Raw genomic sequence first — 20,422 nt, forward strand, 5'->3', positions numbered from 1 at the left:
ATTTCAAATTATTCTTCAGAGGAGCCTAAGTGAATTAGGTACCAAAATTCCATGGATCCTTGCTAGGTGCATGGGTTTATAATACATGTTAGAGAAACAGGAGACTATCACAAGCTGTTAGGCAATAAAAATCCCTGCAACATAATCTGTTGTGGTTGGACATTTCATTGAAATCCTGGATAGTCATTTGCAAAAAAAGCTGACGTGCAGGGTTTGGATTTAATCTTCACATTTCCACTCAAACTGTGGCATTGTTTGAACCCAGCAGCTTTGGGATCCTGGCAAAAGAGTAAAACTGTCCGAGCTGTTCCACTCTGGTTTGAATTATCTCTCTCTTTATTTATTTATTTCTAGCTTTAAAGTCTGTGTACTTTAAAAATCAATGAACATCATATTAACAAGCAGACACTAATTACATTTTAACAAACTGGAAAGGCTTAGCTACAAATCTTTCAAAAGATAGATTCACATTTTAAAAAGCTTTCTAATCCAACTGACATCATTGTCGTAAGACACTGACAAAGCCTGCACAGAATGGAAGGAATCTGTTTACCAGAATTTTCTTTCTATGATTTATAATTAGTCTTCATCATTATACTGTTTCATACACTAAGTCTGGTAAACAGAGTACTCGTGACTTTTACAGGATTAATGAAGACATTCTGAGATGTAGAAATTAAAAGATCACTCAGAGAATAGCAACATTTCACTCTTGTAGCTTTTCTCATCAGTTCAACTTATTGTTTTACAAACAAATTAGGATTGCTATCAGAGTTATGAAATGAGAAACGAGGCAAGGAACACTAATGTGTCTCATCTGCAATTGCTTAGCAGAACAGAGGCAGATCAGAACTGGGTCTCTTGTATCCAGTTTTGAGCTCTAGTGTTTAGGTTACAGTGGTTCACTGAGCAGTTTTTAAAATACGGGTATTGGAGTGTGAAGTGGGAGTCAGAGAGTTTGTATCAGGATTTTCAGCACATCAGGAAATGCCAGAAGTGTAAATAGATGGTTCTGGAACTATAAAAATATCATGCCTCTTCTGGCCGCTCTGTCTGAGAGTAGCTGTGTCCTTGGTGTGAGGGTTGCTGGAAAAGCAGCTCCCACATGAAAGTAGGAACCCCAGCAATGCACAGAACAGTTTCTGCACAGAGCAGGGAGCCAAGACATCACGAGGTTTGTGTGGTAACAACAAGGGGAGAGCGGGACACAAGAGGACACAGTCCTTGTGTCAGAGCAGGCTCCAGGAAACACTCAGGAGAAGCTATGCTTTTGAAATACCCCCACTGATTTCATCACTTCTGTGCATTCCAGAGCAGCTGCTTGAGAGGTAAACAGCCAAGGAACCCACTTCAGACGAAGCTATCTTGGCACACCAAAGCCAGCCCGTGCCAAGGAACGCTCACTCACTGCTGTGTCACAGACCATGCGGGGTCACGCCGGAACCCAACACGCGCAGCTGTGCTCTGAGCTGGTGACACAGAGGTACCAAAGGTCAGGGCAACAAACCTGACGGCACATCATGGCACGAGAGGTCAGCTCTGCTCTCCAGGAACTGGAAGATGCAAATACTCCGGTCCACCCACAGGACAGCAGAGTCAGCTCATGTCCATTGCAAATTCCTTGAGACAATTTCAGTGGAAGTAATAACAAAGCACCACTGCTCCATCACACACGTCAGCATTTCTCTGTTACTACAAGTACCTGTGACAACTGATTTTCTAGACTTCCTACAGAGTCCTGCTTTCCTGGCTACATCTTCTGGTTGAGATGAATTTCCAGAAAGAAGCTCATCTGCTGGAGTGACCTACAGACCAAGTCCTGCATCTGCAAAGATGAGGACAAGACTGTCATGTCTGTCCTGGAGCCACATCAGGTGTGCCTGGCAGAGCAGCACAGGCAGCTCTCACCTCAGCACAGGCAGTCCCAGCACTAGCATCTCAGCAGCCATACCCAAAAAGGGCATCCCACCCATCAGAGATTCAGTACACTCTTGTCACTAAAACAATCTCTGAGTAATTTCCAGCATCAGACACAGTTTTCTATAGCTGGTGGATCAAGCAACCCTGGCCACCCCTGCAGCAAACGCTGTAGAATTTGTGTCTATTGATAACAATTAACAGTTTTGGACCTTAGCACAGCACCTGACAGAAGTGACTCTCCAAAAAGGTTCTATGAATAAAGTACCAAATATCAGGGTCACCTGCTATGGCACCCTATCTATCCTTCCTTCTCTTCATAAACAAACTGGAGTAACACAGGTGGTGGGATGTCTCTGTTTGCCTCCTTCAGAGTCACTATTTTGATATTAAAGGGCACATTTTCCACTACTCCACCTAGCTGGTTAAAAAGATTTAACTCCTGTAATGCTTGCACAAAAAGTCTCTGTATACAACTGGACCTAGTCCAAGTCTCCAGGCCTACCACGTCTCTCCAGATCCTGTGCCACTACACTTATGCTTTTCATTTGGTTAGCACGTGCTACAAATGGATTTATCTTTGCTTGCTTATGCCACTTGTCAGTGACATGCTACATATGTGGAAACACACTCCCCTCTTCAGTAAGTGCAGAGCAACCAGCCTTACTCAGACCCCGGACTGCTGTCCCAGTGTTGCTGAACTCTTATTTTGTGTGGTCAGCTGGATGGTGGTTTTGGGACCACCCTGACAAGTCTGAAGCTCTGCCACCCCAATAGATAAAGTGAGTTCTCATTGTCTTGTGACAATGATCTGCAGGGAGCACAAACCACCCTGGATGTGTGAGTAAATGAGGGAAACACCTAGATGCTGCTTTTGAAGGCATCTGGAGGCTCAAATGTTCAGCTGCCAATAATGGCATGACATCTGTAATTTCTTGGCTGGTGGTGTGGTTTCTTTAAGATTTGGTCCTGATCTGTGTTTTAAATTGCAGAACAATTAAACTTTCATTAAACAAATAAAAAGCAGATCATATATTAGAGAATCTCTATTGGATTTCGAAGCAGGCTATAAAGTACATAAACACCTTTAATACAGACTGCTTTTCATACATCACTACTTTATTCCCTGTCTCAGCAGGACAGGGAAATATGCAACACACCTTCAACCAAACACATTTTGAAAAAAAAAAAGAAAGAAAATAAAACCCAGCTGAAATCTTACCTTAAATAGATCCACTCCATATCTTGGTCCCCTGTGAAAAGCAGCGGCTGTGAAACAGTCCGGAGACGCCAGTGTTCAAACCCCTCTGAAACAAATGCAGGCAGCTCACCTCACACTGACAGGTTCCTCTCACAATTGTACCAATTCTAAACCAACAGTATTGACTTCAAAGCAAGACTTAACTTGATCTACACTTGCATAAATGACAGAACAAACCCGTTCCTGGTTCAACATCTTGGGCAGTCCAGGTTAGGTTCAGCATAGAAATTCAAATTCAAACCAATTTTTTACTTGGAAAGATTAAAGTCTGCAGGAGCTGATGAGAATACCAGGAAAAGCAGGCAGTGAGGCAATGCCCAGAAAGCCAACTGTTGCACTCAGGTCCACTGCAGCTGCCTGTGTGCTTTCCCCCAAAAGAAAAGAGCAGAACAGAGAGAACAATAGAAAAAGACAGAAGTAGAGGGGGGAACCACCTTCACAAGTTTGATAAGGTCAGGAGATGAAGACTTTCAAAAAGATGAGAACAAATGAAGGTGCAGGAAAGGGCAAACAATTCAGTTTCTCTGTCAAACAGAAATTCTAGATTTTTCCCATATCATAAAGGTCAATTAGGATTTTACATAGGATAACAGGATGCAGATTGCCCACAAAAAGTTAGTGTAGTTATACTTACGTTTCCACTGGATTAAAATATGGCAGCTTGAGCATTTTTTTAATTTATGGAAGGCAGCTCTTCAAAATCTTCTAAAGCAATTGCAGAGAACTATGTTTTCCAAGAACATGCATGCCTGAAGAGGGAGCACATTCTAGGAAATATGTGATCCTGTGATAGAGGTGCAAATTCCCTAATGGCTACTCAGATTTTTTCAGACATGAGCTAAAATAAAGTCTTCAAATACTGATCAGCTCTAAATCTATTAAAACTGGAGGAAACCAGGAGGAAAAACTTCACACTGTTAGAAGTGCCAGACTATAAACCTCGTGGGGAAAATCTAAAAGACTGAAGTTCCTGGGAGTTTTATTATTGCACAAGTGGAACAGAGATTTCTCTAACTGTTCCCCAAGCCCAGGGGTAGTCAGTGTGTACTTTCTTTACTGTGTAAGGGATGGAAGAAATCAGAAGAGAGCACATAATAAATCAACTGACAGTCTCTAAAAAATAGCTGTCCTGTCTCCTTAATATGAATGAGAGTAATGTTCTGAGGGCAGGAAGAATTTGGCTTTAGACTGAAAACATTCCCCTATTGGGGTACAGAAAGTGATCACTCTGTAGTTTAATCAATCTCAGGCCTCTCTTTGAGAGAAATTGTGTGTTGCCTGCAACAGCACGTGTAATAATGTTTGCTGAAATATAAACTATGGCTGTATACCCCAAGATGGAAGGTCAGAAGTCAACTGAGGATCTGGCCACAGATGTTCAGCAATAGAGATCAAACAGTGATATATCAAACCCAGTACTTTTCCTCAAGAAACAGGTTGTGGAAATTTCTCAACCCATCTCCTGTCATGGAAAGTGCACTCACCCTGCACGTAACAAAGCTGTGCACCACAAACTGCCAGGTTACTCCGAGATGAAGTTCATGTTTCCTAATTTCTCTTTGTCTTCTGCTTGAATATTTAAACATTTATACAGTGAGTTTGCTCTTATCCACAAACTCAGCTCCCCTGAGCCTTTTCAGTGCTTTTCAAGTCCATCTAGCACGGTGAAGAATCACATGACACAACGCTTAGTCCTCCCCCAGCCCTTGATAAACATTTCCTAAAGCCGACATTTGATATTACGGAATGTGTTGTAATCAATTCTTAAAGTTATAGCACCACTGGATTTTTATTAACTTGCACAACAACAACAACAAAAATCCAACAAAAAATGGGCCCTCATAATCAGTCAGCCTTGTTATATCCTGAAAGCTGCTTTAACAAGCAGGGAGTAATATAGTGTAATTGGTACTCCGCAATTTAATTGTTCTGTTCTTAAATCTAATATTGCAGCTGTGGGTTAAGTTTACACCACAGCTTTCAAGAGAACATGAAAGTGTGGTACATCTGTGCAACAGAAAGCTAAACATCTCTCATCTGATGTGTTTACAATGACATTTGATAGTGTGGAATTGTTTGGAGTTCATTCTTAAAGCTGCAGAACTGCTTTTCAACACTGGGGAAAAAAAAATAAAATGGAAAAAGCCTCCAATCTCCTTCCAGCAACTCAGCCCACACAGCCCTGATTCTTGTGGCTGCTGGCATTGCAGGGAAAGTGCTGGCTGGAACAATTCCTTCAGGTAGCTTTGAGCATTTGTCACTCAGGCAGTGGACAAGGGGGAACAAGGGCATCTTGCTCTTCAGGAAATACAATAATTACTTGAAAAACAAACAACTCAAAAAAAACCCTGGACAGACCAGCCCCTGACATGCATAAAACAGACAAAAATATTTCAAGAAATGTTATTTCATGGATGACTGTAGCATGTATAGAAATGGTGGAGTTTTCTATTTAACAGGTGGCAGAACTGCTTATGGTATCTTGAACTTCACGTTCTGTGTAACTAACAGCTTCGGCATTATGTACTTGTTAGTGCATTTATGAGGCCCATAAGTAGTTCAAGAAACTTAGGAATGGGCCCATAAATGTCATCTGCAGTTTGTGAACTGCAAGTATCTGACTGTTTTGATCAAGGTTTTTACGGGAAAGTTAAATGTTTATTAAAATTATTTACTACTGCTCCACAAAAAGGGAGGAAGCCTGCTGAAGAACTTAGGTACTGATAAGAGGTGATAGCTTGTAACTCAAATGAGTTGGCAGAAAAGCATTTCTGTTTATGTCTCAGCACAAATTTTTGTACAATTCGAAGTTTAGAGTGCATTTAGGTGACCAAGAAAAGGTCTCTGGAGAGGAGGAATTTTCACTTTCCATAACCTGCTGTCAGAAATACACGATCTCATCAGGCTACATTCCTTGTTCTCTGCATTAGCCTTTTTCTAACACTTTCTGTCCTTAGAGAAATGCATGATAGTGCAACTTAGCTAAAGAGGTCACTTGCTGCTCATTCCTTTGTAGCAGTCCACACCGGCGTCTCCATTTATGCTCTTTAACAGATCAAAGTCAGTCTCACTGATGAAGCTCAGCTATATTACACTGGAACCTATTAACTTTTTAAACTTTATTATTTCAGTCACAATTAAGACTATCTGAAGACTCTTCATAAAAAAGGGCCATATCAAAAGCAGTACGTTAGCAACTGGATCAATGGATCCATTCTTTCTGCATCAAAAACACCTTAAGAAGGACAGATCTCCTGGGGAGGCAAATCTGTATCAATATTTCAGTCTCTTGAATACAGAAATTTGATACAAAGTGATGCAACACCCGAGCTTCCCCTCATTTCAATTAACTGCGAAATAAAAATTGTCCTTAGAAGGGAAGAAATGCATTTGTATTGTTTAGTTTTCAGTTTTTCCACCCTTTCATAGCATCATAATGTTCTCTTCATGGGTGGAAAACTCAGTCTTCAAGTTCAAGCCTAGATTCTTCATACAGTTCAGGATGAGATGACTTGGAATACCGAGAATATTTCAGATGTAGAAAATCACCCAGTTCATCCAGAGCATTCAAAACCTGTAAAACATGATACTTTGTCAATCCTACTGGAAAAGAAATGAAGTTCTAGTAACTTCTACTTCACTGAAGAACAAGAAGATTATTAAAAAAAAAAAAAAATCAACTAGAGAAAGTTAAAAGGACAAATGGGAAAATTTTGGATTCATTCTACAACAGTGAACATCAGTGCAGTTGTAGATGTACAACAGCATCTATGAGAAAGGAATTTACTCCTTCAGTAGATTATGGTTTATTAGTAAGTACATTAATTGAGCACAGATGAATAAAAAATTACTTTTTCCAAAAGCACTTATCTTGGCAAGAACCAAGATAAAAAGTTATCTTTGCTTGTGCAAAAGGAATGTGTGAGGCTATACTTCAGTTTTCCTCCATAGCTCCCAAAGACTGGAGTTCCCAATGTATTTTCTTGGGCAGTGCTCAGGTCACAGTGCTGAGCAGAGTCAGCATAAACAGTCTGAATTGGTTAAGGTGATTTTAGTGAATGTCACAGGGACAAATATTTTTTGTTCATTAATACTGTAATGCAACTTGCTGAGCTGTGTCCCCAGTGGATTAGAAAAGTAGCCAAGGAACTCTGTACCATAGGGAAGCAGCTCAGTGGTTTGCAGCATCTGACCCCCATTCAAGAGCAGCCAACCTTTTGGCATCGAAGAAGGCAACAGCAATTTTGATTTTGAGCCCATTTCTGTTAAGCCACTAAACAAGGTCATGAACAAAAAGAAGCAATTTACAACAAAAAGAAGTAATTTAGTAATGATTTATGCAGAAAGATATCTTCCAGATCATTAAGGGAGTAATTCTTGGGAGCTTGCCCTTTCATGGATCTTTCCTCTTTAGTTCCAGGCTGAGATACAAAACAAATTTTGCCAGAGGGAAACGTTTTCATTGTGCCTGCTACCTATTGTTACCCTGGGTTTAGGCACAGTCACAAAGTGTTTTGTCCTAAAAGCTTTCTTTCTGCAAGTAATTAAACTCAGGGCATTTCCATTCCATGTGCTGTAAGAGTGCCACGAGCACTGTGGCAAAAGCAAAGCATCCCCCAGGGATGACTGGGGAGTGTCAGACCTTCCCTGGAAGCAGCAAGCTGCAGGTAGCAGGAAGTGAATGCAGAGTGACAGCCCAAAAATGAGGTGGGCTTTACATCTGGGGATGGGGGGAAAGGAAGAAAATCAAAGCAGCAACCTCAGGAGATGAATCAAGATCAACTTGACTTCAGATCAACTTCATGGCCTGTTGCCAGTGACAAAACCAAAATCCTCACAGTCAAACAGCAGGAGCTGGTAATGACCAACACAAGAACGTTGCTATGCTCTGTTCTACGAAATACTACCTTGATGCTATTGTACCTTGTTAATAACTACTGCACCTTTAAAAGCAGCAGGAATTTAACACTGCACACATGCAAAGCAGGTTTTTGATGTTGTTTCAAAGCTATCTACACTGGTATGGGAGCTGGTCAGCAGGGCAGGGCTCCAGCCTCCACATCCAGGTACATCTCAGGATGCAAAAGTGGAGTCAGGAACTCTCTGCAGGTATGTTTGCATGAACAGCGGCACATTTAACTCACACGCCCTTCCACGTTCAAGGAATTTTAGCCTTGACCATCAACACTCGTGCAGAGAGAGGAAAAGCAAAGCCTGAAATTTATTGTTTAGCCTCTTTGTTTCATGCCTCGAAGTTGGCTTATGCTGAGAATGAAAGAACGCATCTCAAGCCAGGCCAAAAACACCTTCGGCAAAAAAAAGAAATGGAAAATTTCAAAGAGTTTATTTTAAACACATTTCTGTGTTGGAACAGAGGTTTGTGATGGAAGTCTCAACATACTCCTAATGGTATTTCTGATATCAGAGAAAGATAGAGAACTGAGACTGGCCAGACAGCAGCAATTAAACTTGATTAGGTTCAAACAGTTCCAAATACTGTTTGCAATTTCCACCTGTACCCCCAAGGCTGTCCCATATATTTCTGCAATTCAAGAAACACATGGAAATATGGATATGGAAAACCTGATTTTCAGTTATTTCCATATAGTTTCAGGTTTCCTACTCTGATAGTTTTGACATAGCATTAAACTTGCTGTGCTGGCCATGTAGGTTTTTATTAGTGATGACAGATTTGGTCACTATCAGAAATAGAAGAACATAAGAAGTTAAGTGTCCCATAATTTATTTTAGAAAATAAAATGTATCAGGCTCAAATGCCTTTAAAGATCAAGTGACAAGGCCAGGAAAACAAATGTAAAAATGAATTATTGAGATTCAAAGTAAGAGAGGCACAGCTTCTCCCAGCCTCCTTTGCAGCTGAAGTTAATTTGGGCAGGACATCTGCTGCGCTTACCGTGTCTAACATCTCCCGTGTATGTGCAGCTGACACACAAAACCGAGCCCTGGATTCTGTGATAGGAGTAGCTGGAAACCCAACCACGACCACCCCGATATTTTTTTCTAACATGCGTCTTGCAAAAGCCCTAAGGAGAGAAAAAGTAGAAGGAGAAAAATCAAAAATTCATTATCCCAAATAAACTGAACACAGACAGAAAACATTCACATGTAGTAGGTAAAATCATGTTTTCAATTGATTGAGTATTCCCACCAATTTCTATAAAAGCCAGAATTTTACCAGCAGGACTGAGAATCTTTGCTGCTTAGTGTCTCACTAAGCCAAATGGCTGAGAAATACTGGAAATGTGAAGGCAGAGAGGGCTCTGCAGGGTAGACATGATTCATTTATGTCAATTAAAGTCTTTGAGTACAAATCAAATGTAGGCGTTCACAGTCCCTAAGGACAGAAGAGGGTGGGCTTGTGGAAGGTATGAATGCTTGGTTCCTGGACATCAGTAGGTGTGATGCACACCAACAATCAATCTGTGTGATGGTTTATCTGCTCTCACAATTGCTCTGCCAGTTAGGAAGGCTTGTGTGGCATGTACAAGACCTAAGCCACCTGAAATACTCCCTACAGCTCAACACGTACATTATGCTACTACTGACTTCTGGTCTGTGTGCCCAAGTCAGTGCACAAGTGCTACTTGAGAGGAACTGAATGGTAAAACATGCAAGACCATTCAAAGATGAGATGGGGGGAAAAAAAAGCATCCATACATCAAAGGCAACGTGTCTCCTTTAATGATTACAAAATCAAAACCAAAAAATTCAAATTCAAAATGTTATCAAAAGTATTATTCTGAACCATGTTAAAAAGGAAAAGAGAAAAAATTTAAAATTCTGACATCTGGAACAACTCAAAATTAAACCTAGGGGCAAATTTAAAAGAAAACAACTAAATGATGAATTCAAATAACAGTGTATGTTTCACCTACCACAGAGAACATCATCTTCTGCAGTGTGTACCAAATAACCCACAAACTTGAATAGTGCTTGTTTTGCCAGCAGGTTTTTTTCAGTACTTACCCTATCTTACCAGGCATATAAAGGAGCAAGGGAACAACGGGAGAATCATCATTGCCATAAATGATGAAGCCCATTTCGTGCAGTTTTCGTCTGAAGTACCTTGTGTTTTTCTCCAGCTGACGCACCCTTTGGAGCCCTGAAACAAATCAGTCAGGAGCACTGTCAGTGCAAAGATCATAACTGGAGTCTAGTCACAGGCAAGAATCAGGACTGGGGGTAACTGTTTGGTTGAAATGTAAATGTTGCTATTTGATTGAGAAGAAAAACATAGAATGAGCTAAATGCAACTACATTGATTGCTATGGCATTGTAGGATGGAAGGCTGATACTCCTGTACTTGTGAGGTGCCTTCTCTTGGGCACAACAGTCCCTGTCTGGGGATAGACATGTGGATAATTTGCTGGACTTTGTTGTGCTAAATAAAACCTCCTAGATGACACACACCTACAGAGAAGTAGTGCAGACAGGATATGTAGATTGAGTATGTTCTTTCTCAGTGTAACTCTTATCTCTGCATTGTCCCTGGCCTCATTTAGTCATAGATCCACAGATGGGACCCCCAGGAAAACTGACAGGAGACTTGAAAGAAATTATTTTTTAATGAGGGAAAAAGACAAAAAACAGCAAAGAAAAAATGTGCTTGGAAAGACCTTTCTTTTGCAGTGCCACAAACTGCCACTTCTGACAAGTGCAATTGCTTCCCAACCTATTGCATAAAGAGGTAAGAAACATGCACTACATTACTGTAATAGTAGATGTAAGATGTAATATGTCCTTTCACCACTCCTCCTGCATTATATCCAGTCAGTGAGCTGATCTACGCGTTGCTTTTCCACTGCTGTGAGGTGCTGAGAGGGATGGTGCCACCTCCTCCATACCCACACACCTGCCCAGTGCCAGCCCAAGTTCACACAGCCAAATCCAGCCAGGTCTGCCACGTGCCTGACCTTGCCAGAAACAAACTGCCAAGCCACTGTTAAGCACAGCAGGTCTCTAAACCCAATTACTGCTCAGCAGCTTGTGTCTGCCCAGCAGAGGTGGTGAGAATGTGTGGTAAGACTGGGATTTAGCAGGACACAGTTACACTCCTAACTTCCATTTTCCTGCTGTTCATCAGCCCATATTTTCAGTATCACTTACATTATGTCACCAGACATGAACACTAAAACCTCCAGTGCAACTAATTTCCTCTTTTCCCTTTGCTTTTCCCTTTGCCTTTGCACAGATGTGTTACGTTTTCACTCTCCATTTACGTTTTCATTTTACTTTACATTTTGTTCACTTCATTCTTCATTTACCACTTTCTGCTGTCACCATCCTCTGACTGGATGCCCATTCCCTCATTCCCCATCTTGCTCTGTGTAACCACAGTGGCCAGTAAGACATTTGTAGCAGCTACATGCCACCTTGGCAGGTTTGTCCTCAGACCACATTCTAGCCCCACCATCTGCTCTGGCTTTTCTTCCTTTCCCCTCTTGGCTGAAGTGGGGATCACCACACCTACATGAACATCTTTTCCATTAATATTTCTGAACATGTATAGGTTTAGACAAGATCTACTACTTCATTTGCTCTGTATCCTCCTGAGTCAAGGTTCTGTCAGCATTCTGGCTGGGAAATTTATAGGGAAACTGGGACTTGCTTCACAGTGATTGGAGTTTTGCTTGAACAAATTAAAAGATCTCATAAAAACAGTGCATTTGTAACTTTATGCACAAAACTGCCCACGCAGACAACCTGTTACTTACAGTCTCAGTCATTCAGTTTAAAGCACTCAGTGGAAGAGATCTGCTGGGTTAGAAAAGGCCACAAATAGTTTAACCATCTCTCTAAAGCTGCTAAAGCAAAAACAGCTGTGCCAGAGCAAGGAAAACAAATGAAACACAAAAGCATCCTACTACAAAGCTTTCCAGTCACTAATAAAAACAATAGTCTGTGGTATTTCCAAAAATATTTTTGGTGTAGTAGATCTCAAAGAAACAGGAGGAAGTATTGAGGAGGAGGAGGAGGGAAGGGGAGATGATGGTAAGGACAGGGATTTAGAGAACTACAGAATAATGTGGTTGAAGTCTAAACAGAGACTTTTCTCCCTTGTAAGAAATTGTGAAGATGTTATTAGCACCTCCTCAGTGTCCAAGTTAGGAGGAGAAGGGTGGGGGAGTAACCTGAACTGGGGGCTCAAAGCCACTGCTGTTTCTTGCTATCTTAGCAGCCCCTGAGCTAGTTTCCAAACTCTCAGTTGGAAAGCATTTGAAACTACTAGATTTTCAATTAGGGAAAGTTTTTCATAAATGCAGATGTTCTTGGCGAGTGCAGTTTAAGACTTGCTGCCTTCTCCTTTCTATTCATGTGTTTACCACAGAGCTGGAAACACAGTGTGAGCCATGCAGGATTCCAGGCTCTGCTCTTCGCTGTTTATCAAACCATATGCGCAGGGCCCGGAGTTGAACAGTTTTGTCTCTACTTATTTTTGGTGCTGGAAATTTAGACTCCAGCTAAGGAAACTTTAGAGCTGAAAGAGGAGGCGCAGACAACCCCCCCAAATCAAACACCTCTTCCTTTTCTAATCTTCCTTTCCTGATTCTATATCCTCAACCAGTTTGTGATGTGAGATCCCCCCTTTCAAGACTCCTTTTGGAGCTCATTTCACGACAGCCAGTGCTGATGCAGAAGAGCCACTTGAATGTTTCAGCAACGTCCCAGAATACTAATTTCATTTGCAGGGATGCATTAAAGAGCCAAATAAAAGATCAGAGAACTCACATATATCTGGAGGGAAAAAAAGAACATTAGGAGATGATTGCTACACACAGTATTTGTGGGTGGGTGGCTGGGACGAACCTATTTCTTTAACAAATGTCAACACTTTCCTTTCTCATGTTAAGTTTTGTGGTCAAAGACCACAGACACACATCATATACACAGACTTCTTATATGCTGTCCCAATAAGAGCAATAAAACCATTTCAATTTGTAGCTGTATTTCAACACTCTTTTTCATTCTTTTATGGGACCTTCCAATGGCAGATAAGGAGGCAGATCTGAGAAAAATGTTTATTTTTGTCTCATTGGCCTGATTTTCCCCCCACACCGCAGATTAAGAGTGATGAATTCAGCATAGAATCAGGTCTTAGTCCAAATTCACTGTGGGATGTTTAACTAAAGGCACCACATTTAGAAAGCATTTTCTTTGATTCCTGATGCTGGGATCTTGCATCCTTTAATATTTATTGAGTGAAAGTCTGCTGAGCAGACCCTTGAGCTAAAAGAATATGGCTGAATCTATGAAAGTGTAAGAATTTACCTGCATGGGACTAATTAGAGGATCAGGTCCCTAGACAGTAAATATATGTGTTACAAAATTCTTACTTTGCCAAATCCTTGAGGATTTACAGTCTATGCAAACAGCTTATAGCACAGCATGCAGCATATCCAGAGAGTTATATTCCATGAAATATGTGAACCACAACACAGCATATGTTTGGAAAAAACAGCCTGGACAGGGAAAACCATCCATCCTCTATTTAAAACTAAGCACACTAATGCTCCAGAGTATTCAGCTAAGGCTGAGAACGACTTTATTAAGTGCTCTATATCTTCTTATTGGCTGAATTAAGAAGGGACAGAAAGAGGGGAAAGTGAATGATTGAAAAAGTGAAACAATTCCCAAATTTAACAAGTTATCTTTATGCTGCTGGGAACACACACAGCTGGTTTATGGGGATTTTTCTGAAATAAAGGATTAATTGCCTGGATGGTACAAGAAAAGCAGATTTACTGCATCAGCAATCCACCTTCTGCTGGCAAATTTAGAGTTTTCATTTGGTTGCACCACTTAAAAAATATATGGCTTACTGCAAAGTTTTTAGGTGTTGGCACTTCTTGGAAAAATGCTGATTACATTTTTATGTGACACACATCATTGCATACTGCTGGCCTTGGCTCGTTAAGTTATGCAGGCTTTTACAAAGCTTTATAGCTCAAAATCAGTATGGTTTAGTTGAAAGAAAAATACAAAAAGAAGGTGAGAGAGAGAGAAATAATAAAAATGTAGTAGTTTGCTCATAATTTCTTTGAAGCAACAAGCTTTTTAGGAGAGCCACTTGGAGTAACAGACTTGGCAGAAGCTTTGTCACACACTTTCAGGGCACCTGACATCAGGAAGGCATCCTGACTACATGTCCTAGGGCCTGATCTTAGGCTGGCTTTACCTGGCACAGCTCTGCACTTCAACAGAACTTTGCTGTTCATGCCAGCTGAGGACCTTATCCTGGCAGCAAAAGAGGCAGTAAAACTATCAGCTCTCTAAAACAGAACTTTGTTTTCCTCTTCTAGAGATGTCTGCTTTTGCCTCCTGCAAAATGCTCATAAGCAGGGAAGCTGCCTATGTTAAATTCCTGCACAAACATTCCACCTTTGAACTCTTCCTGTAGGCTCCTATCCTTGGAAGTTGTGACTCAGTTCATTGAAAAGAGGAATAAGCAACCTGTAACCTTTCATATTGAGATCTCAGGTGTAGGAGGTGAAGGAGAGCTATTTTTCCTGAACCCATGCCATGAAAGATGACCCCACACTGTACTGGTTTTCGGCATGTGGTGGACTCTTCAAGACACAAATCCACCTGCTTTCATCTTCTCCAGCTGTTGTTTCATAGGCTCTTTCTAGATAATTAGTTACACAATTGAGCTTTTACATGCTGGTGTCAGTGTTCCTTGGATGGAACACTCAACTCCCTCCCTTCCTCTACTAACAATTAGATAGGAAAAGGCAATCTTCCACAGGCTGAAAAAAAACTGGAAAACAATAGCTCTTTCTCACTGAACTATTGCAGATGGACAGATTTTCATTTTTTTCCTCTGGTTCCATTATAAGAGTAACACACATGTACCGCCATGTGCATTAAATCACAAATAGAATGCTATAAAAGCAGGGTGCCTAAAGGAAATACATTCTCAGATAAAACAATCTTCATAAAGTATAACTTTGCTATGAACTGGGGAGAAGTGAAGACATTTACTTCTACAATCTAATGCTAGCTAGAAATCTAGTAATTTCAGCTGAATTCAGTTGCTAAATAATCCCTTAAGGACTTATTTTAACTGTGAACTGCTGCAAAACACTTTTCAGAGAAGATTAAGGGAAGAAAAATGGCAATTTCAGTTGAAGCAGAAAGGAGAAAAACTGCAAAGTTTTGGTCATTTTTACTTCATTTCTCAAATGAGTCAGATCTGCCTACCCAGCCCCTTATCTGTAACCAGATGTACAATGCAGGGACAGAGCAGCCAGCCTTGGCTGAGCCCTGGTTACTCCCAGCACAGGTAATGGATCACAGAGAGGGTCTGTCCTGCTGAAAACCAGCAGGCACACAACACGCTCCATCTGCATCCCATCAGGTGTTTCTGAGGTGCCAGGGGTCCAAACGCCGCTGGGAACGGCACTTTCCTGCTTTCTGCTCAGCTTGGCAGGCTGAGAGCAGCGCTGGATTCCTCGGGCACCGCAGAGCCAGCAGCATCTGCAGCAGAGGAGGGATCCTCGCTCCCTTCCAGCAGCAAAGACACCCTGGGAAGGGGATTGTGTCATGGAGCTGCCTGCTGCTGTCCCTGGGGAAAGCAAAGCTTGTGACAGACACAGATGTCTGACATCCCTCCTCTGCCTGCAGCTGATGCTGATGTCAGGATGCAGGGAACATCTATCCATGGGCAGGGTCTGATAGAGGAGTGCTGCACTGGCTTAACTCTGAATATGAAAAAAGTAACTGCAAATGAGGTAGAATTTGATTAATCCTCAGAGATCTTGCAAATCACTGCAAAGACTGTTAGTCCAAAGCCCCTGCTTGTTCAGATCAACTGAGCCTCCATGGATACATTTGATGTCCTGTGGCAGGTGGATGACATGGCAGGTGTCTCCACCAGAGCAGCATGTCTCACTCATTTTGAGCAAAGACATCAGAATTTAGCTTTGTTCCATCATCCACTGCTGGGAGAACATCTGTGATGTTCAGCTTAGACAAATAACAATTGTGGCAGGGTATTATCATCACTAATATCGTCACTGCTGTTGTGACTGGGAGCCCTAGTCATGGAGTCAGTGCTGTGCTTAAGGGCTTGAAAAGTAACCACATACTCACTGGGAATATTAACTTAAAATTAAGCCAGGGTTCAAGCATTCTGCTTGCTGAGGACCTAAGAGAAGTAATCCCCTCAGAATGAAGCAGCAAAACAAGGATTTGAAAAAGATAGGCTTCAGCATGATTGATTCTGCAAGCTGCTTTGCGCAGGTCCAAGGGGTCCATCGCTAAGTCACTGGCAGATTTAAAGCTTCCAGTGATAGTTTCATGATCAGTCCTGCCTGGCACAGATTTATTTTGCTGCAAAAAGGATTGTTCCTCTCCAGCTGCTCAAATCCTGACACTGGGGCTCGTGGAGCCATATGGCAGATTGGCTCTGGGAACCAGTTGGGGTGTAGGCTAACCATTTGTGGGAGGGTTGGTTATTTTTCAGCTACATCAGTGCTCTGATTCAGTTCATTGCACGGCTGCACGAACACTCACGCTGGTGTAGGGAGAAGGGCCATGAGGCAGGGGGAGGAGAAATTGAGGACAAGACTGCACTTCCTTGCACCAGTGCTGGTTTATGTCAGGTCACTGTGATATGGAGCTAAGGTTTCTCAATTTACAGAGGATCCTGACAAAGCAAAACTAATGTTTTCAAAAGACTGTTGAGGACAGATAGCCAAGGAAAATGTTGGAGAAATTTTAAGGAGCTGGTCCTCCAGTTATACAAAAAATCTGAGGCTGATCTTATCGTAAAAAGGAACCTTTTAAAAATTATTTCTTTAATGCCAAACTGAAACAGAAAGCAGCATTCTGCCATTTCTCACAATCTGAATGAGCTCAAATGCAAGAACTCAAGAGTTTGATAAAATGAAAACTAGTATTTAAGAAAGAGATAAACTAATCAGCACAAATAGCAAAGTAAATGAACATTTTAAAGAAATGCTTACAATCTAAACAGCTTCAGGAATTATCTTTTAACAAAACATCTTCTGCTAGTAGATTACAGAGGACAAGCTTTTAAATGTTTCAGCATCCCATAAAAACATGAAAAATGCCCACTGTTGTTGGTGAACTATTGTGTACCATGCATCAAACAGAAAAAATGCTTCCTCTACAAATACTGAAACTTGCTTTTTACACCAGTATTATCTATTATTAGTCATCCAAAAAATTGCTTTGGAGTTCCCAGCAGTCTTAACTCCATCTGCCTAATGGTTCTCTTTTATACCTATCACATTTAAGTGTAAAAATATGCTTTTGGTATTTTCATGCAGAAAGGGGGGAGGAAGAAAAGGTCTAAGGTCACAGCTGGAGGGGCTGTGTTGCATGCAAGTAAGTGTACTTGCAAATTTGTGCAGGGTCCAAACACTCTGAGTCAACTCCAGTCTCATCATGGGATAAAACCACTAAGGCAGCTGCTGAGTTTCCTGCGGTATCTCCAGTGGTGTAATGAGAAAGCCACGAGGAGAACACATAAAGAATATCTATATTATGAATTATAAAGGGTAAATGCCATGGGAACTTCTGCTTCCCATATTTCCTAATAAATGAGCAGAGACACATTTGAGATGAAAAGGCCACAAAGGCTTAAGAGGGATAAAATGATTTTTTTTTTTTTAATAGACTACATGAGCTGAACTGGGGAACTTGCTGCCTTATGACATTACTAGAGGAAATACAGCTGCCAGAAGTTCATACACTTTTGAACAACTCTATTATAGGAACTATGAAAGTGTCTATGATGTTATGTTACTAAGAACAAATGTGTTTTGCTCTACAAGACATCGATTTTCAGAGTTCTGGAAAATGTGGCACTGAGAAAAACAGGACTTTTATTCCACTAAAAAACTGATTTCACATTTGCATCTTTTGTAGTCAGTTTCTGATTCTTTGGATATAGCTGCTCGAGAAATATTGGTAATATTGACCTCAACCTGTTCCTCCTTCCTGGGCAGGAACAATGCCACATATCAGTTTTGAGGGAACTACTACCTTCTCCTAATTTAGCATTTCTTGCTCTTCATTTTCTTGAGTCATGACAGAAGATACGGCAAAATAAATGAAACTGTAATAGCTGGCTGTGGGCTCTGCAGTATCCTCCCAGTCACATTATCATGACATTCATGTCTCACAACTATCACAAATATTGATGTGGGACATACCCACATGTTTATGCCTTTCAGCATGGAACAGACACTGGCTGTGAGTAATTTCCAGCTGAACAGTTCAGGTTTCACAGAATTATTCTGAAGGTGCTAACCTGTTGCTTTCCTTGTGATGAAGCAGTACCCCCCTGGGCCCATAAACATCTACTCATAACCTGCAGCCATGTATCCCCTGTACTGATCCTATCCTGGAAATGCATATCCTGATTCTTTTCCCAAACAACCATATTCTTTCTTGAAAACAAAGGAAGAAAATATGGAAGATGACTCAATTGGACGCACATCAGGATACACAAGCAGTATCTGCACTTCTGGGCTCTGGCATTGCCTACTACATAATTTCATCTGTGCTAGTCTTTTCTAAATCAGCTGCTTAACAAATTAGTGGTGAATAACTAGCAAGAAATTCAGGAGACCGTAATAGTCTTTTATCTGAGAAAATAAAGAAGACTAAAAAACATGGATTTTTCTGAGTGGCAATTTAAATGACCAAATCAGTCTTCTTTCTCTTAGCTGTCTATTCATCTGCTGAGGAGTCACAAAGCTCAGATGTAAGAACATGCTGGGTTAACACATTTGTTGTCCCCTTATTTCATTCTCTTTCCAACCAGCACCCTCTAATTCACATGGAACTTTTTTAGCAAACTCTAATTTCATTACTGTCTAAAGCATTTCCAGTCATTTTTGCAAGGCTCACTCTCCCTGAGAAATGACCTCTGGAGGACAACCCATTGGTGGACATCTTATAAAGGATTCCCCAAATTGTCCAGTGGGAAGAGAATGCCATTTGAAATTGCAAAATAAACTCCTATGGATCTGAGAGGCTTCCAGAGAACACATGGTCGGTACAACCCCACAGCAACTTTGGTTTACTTGAAACTTCTCTGCTCCACAGCTCATGTTCTCACAAGAATGACTCGTGTGCAGGATTTACCACCTTCTCTGACAGTGGACCTAAACAACTCAGCCAAGGTCATTGCCCTTGGAATTAAAAATATTGAAGGAGAGACAGTGCTTTCTCCCTTCTGTTCCTTGTTCCTTTCTATGCCACCACCTTCCTGTCTCTGATGCCAAAGCAACACATTGTAGTGTGGTCCAGCATAGCATTTTTTTCCTGTATTTCGGGTTGTGGGTTTTTTTGTAGTCCACAAGACAGCCTAATGAAGGGAGGCCCACATGAAAGGAAACCTAAAAGACTAAAATAATGAGTCTGGCTCAGAAGGACAAGAAACAATTTTACACATCACAGCCAGCTTGCTAGCCTTTGTGCAATGGTCTAAGTTGTGATATATGATTTATTCATTTGTTTTTCTACTCATTTGCATTTCACATTACGAGACAATTTTTTAAAAACTGACAGAGCACTAATTTATTTCATAACAGATTTGCAGAAGACTTAATAAGCTCTTATTTTGTGCAGAAATCCAAACACTGTGTCATTAAACAATGCTGCTTGTTGAAGAGCAAATGCTTCAAACTCAGCCTTAAGAGAGACACGCACATCTTAAAAAACTCCATCTTGAACCCAGTTCTCCTCTTTATCCTGCACTGAACTGCAGGCAGACTCACGCTAGCTGAAGAGCATTTTTAGCAGGCTTTGAAGGCCTGGAAATGCTCTGCATGTTTGGTGTTTTACACGCAGCATCTGCGAGCGCCGGAGTCAGCGAGTCCCAGTGGCTCAGTGTCAGACCGCCCTCTCACGGCAAGCGCCAGGGCAGGAGCGGTGCCCGGCCCAGGGGATGAGAAAGATGTCAGAGATGGTCTCTTACACCAAACACACATAGGCATCAGCACATGCAGCTGGGACCGTCCAGTTTTAAGTTGGAAGCAGTTTTATGCTCTGGCTTCTCTGCCAAAATGACAAAAGCATCGCTTCCTCATCATTAGCGCACTGCGCTGGAGTTCTGCTGCCTTTTGTCCTTGCACTCAGTAGCATTTGGCACTGGGACTGGATCATCTATTCCTCCTTCTGTACTCTGGGTCTTGTCAATTCTGGCCTCCCTGAAGTGCTGAGATGAATATCTCAATAGCCTTGTAT

At 41.3% G+C, this 20,422-nt stretch overlaps 1 protein-coding gene across 2 annotated transcripts in view; it reads right to left on the reverse strand.

Annotated features, from left to right (window-relative positions):
* Positions 1 to 4,942: 4,942 nt before the first annotated feature.
* SPTLC3 (serine palmitoyltransferase long chain base subunit 3) overlaps positions 4,943 to 20,422 on the reverse strand; it is a 153,993-nt gene continuing 138,513 nt past the window's right edge. For both annotated transcript variants that reach the window (XM_086872596.1, XM_023923175.2), the window contains 3 exons: positions 10,166 to 10,301; positions 9,093 to 9,222; positions 4,943 to 6,752 (listed from right to left, as the gene is read on the reverse strand). In XM_086872596.1, the coding sequence (XP_086728722.1) occupies positions 6,639 to 6,752; positions 9,093 to 9,222; positions 10,166 to 10,301 (380 nt within the window). In that variant the 3' untranslated portion in view covers positions 4,943 to 6,638. The remainder of the gene's footprint in view (positions 6,753 to 9,092; positions 9,223 to 10,165; positions 10,302 to 20,422) is intronic.

The sequence above is a fragment of the Cyanistes caeruleus genome, chromosome 2, assembly GCF_971803275.1.
Source record: "Cyanistes caeruleus chromosome 2, bCyaCae1.hap1.1, whole genome shotgun sequence".
NCBI lineage: Eukaryota > Metazoa > Chordata > Aves > Passeriformes > Paridae > Cyanistes > Cyanistes caeruleus.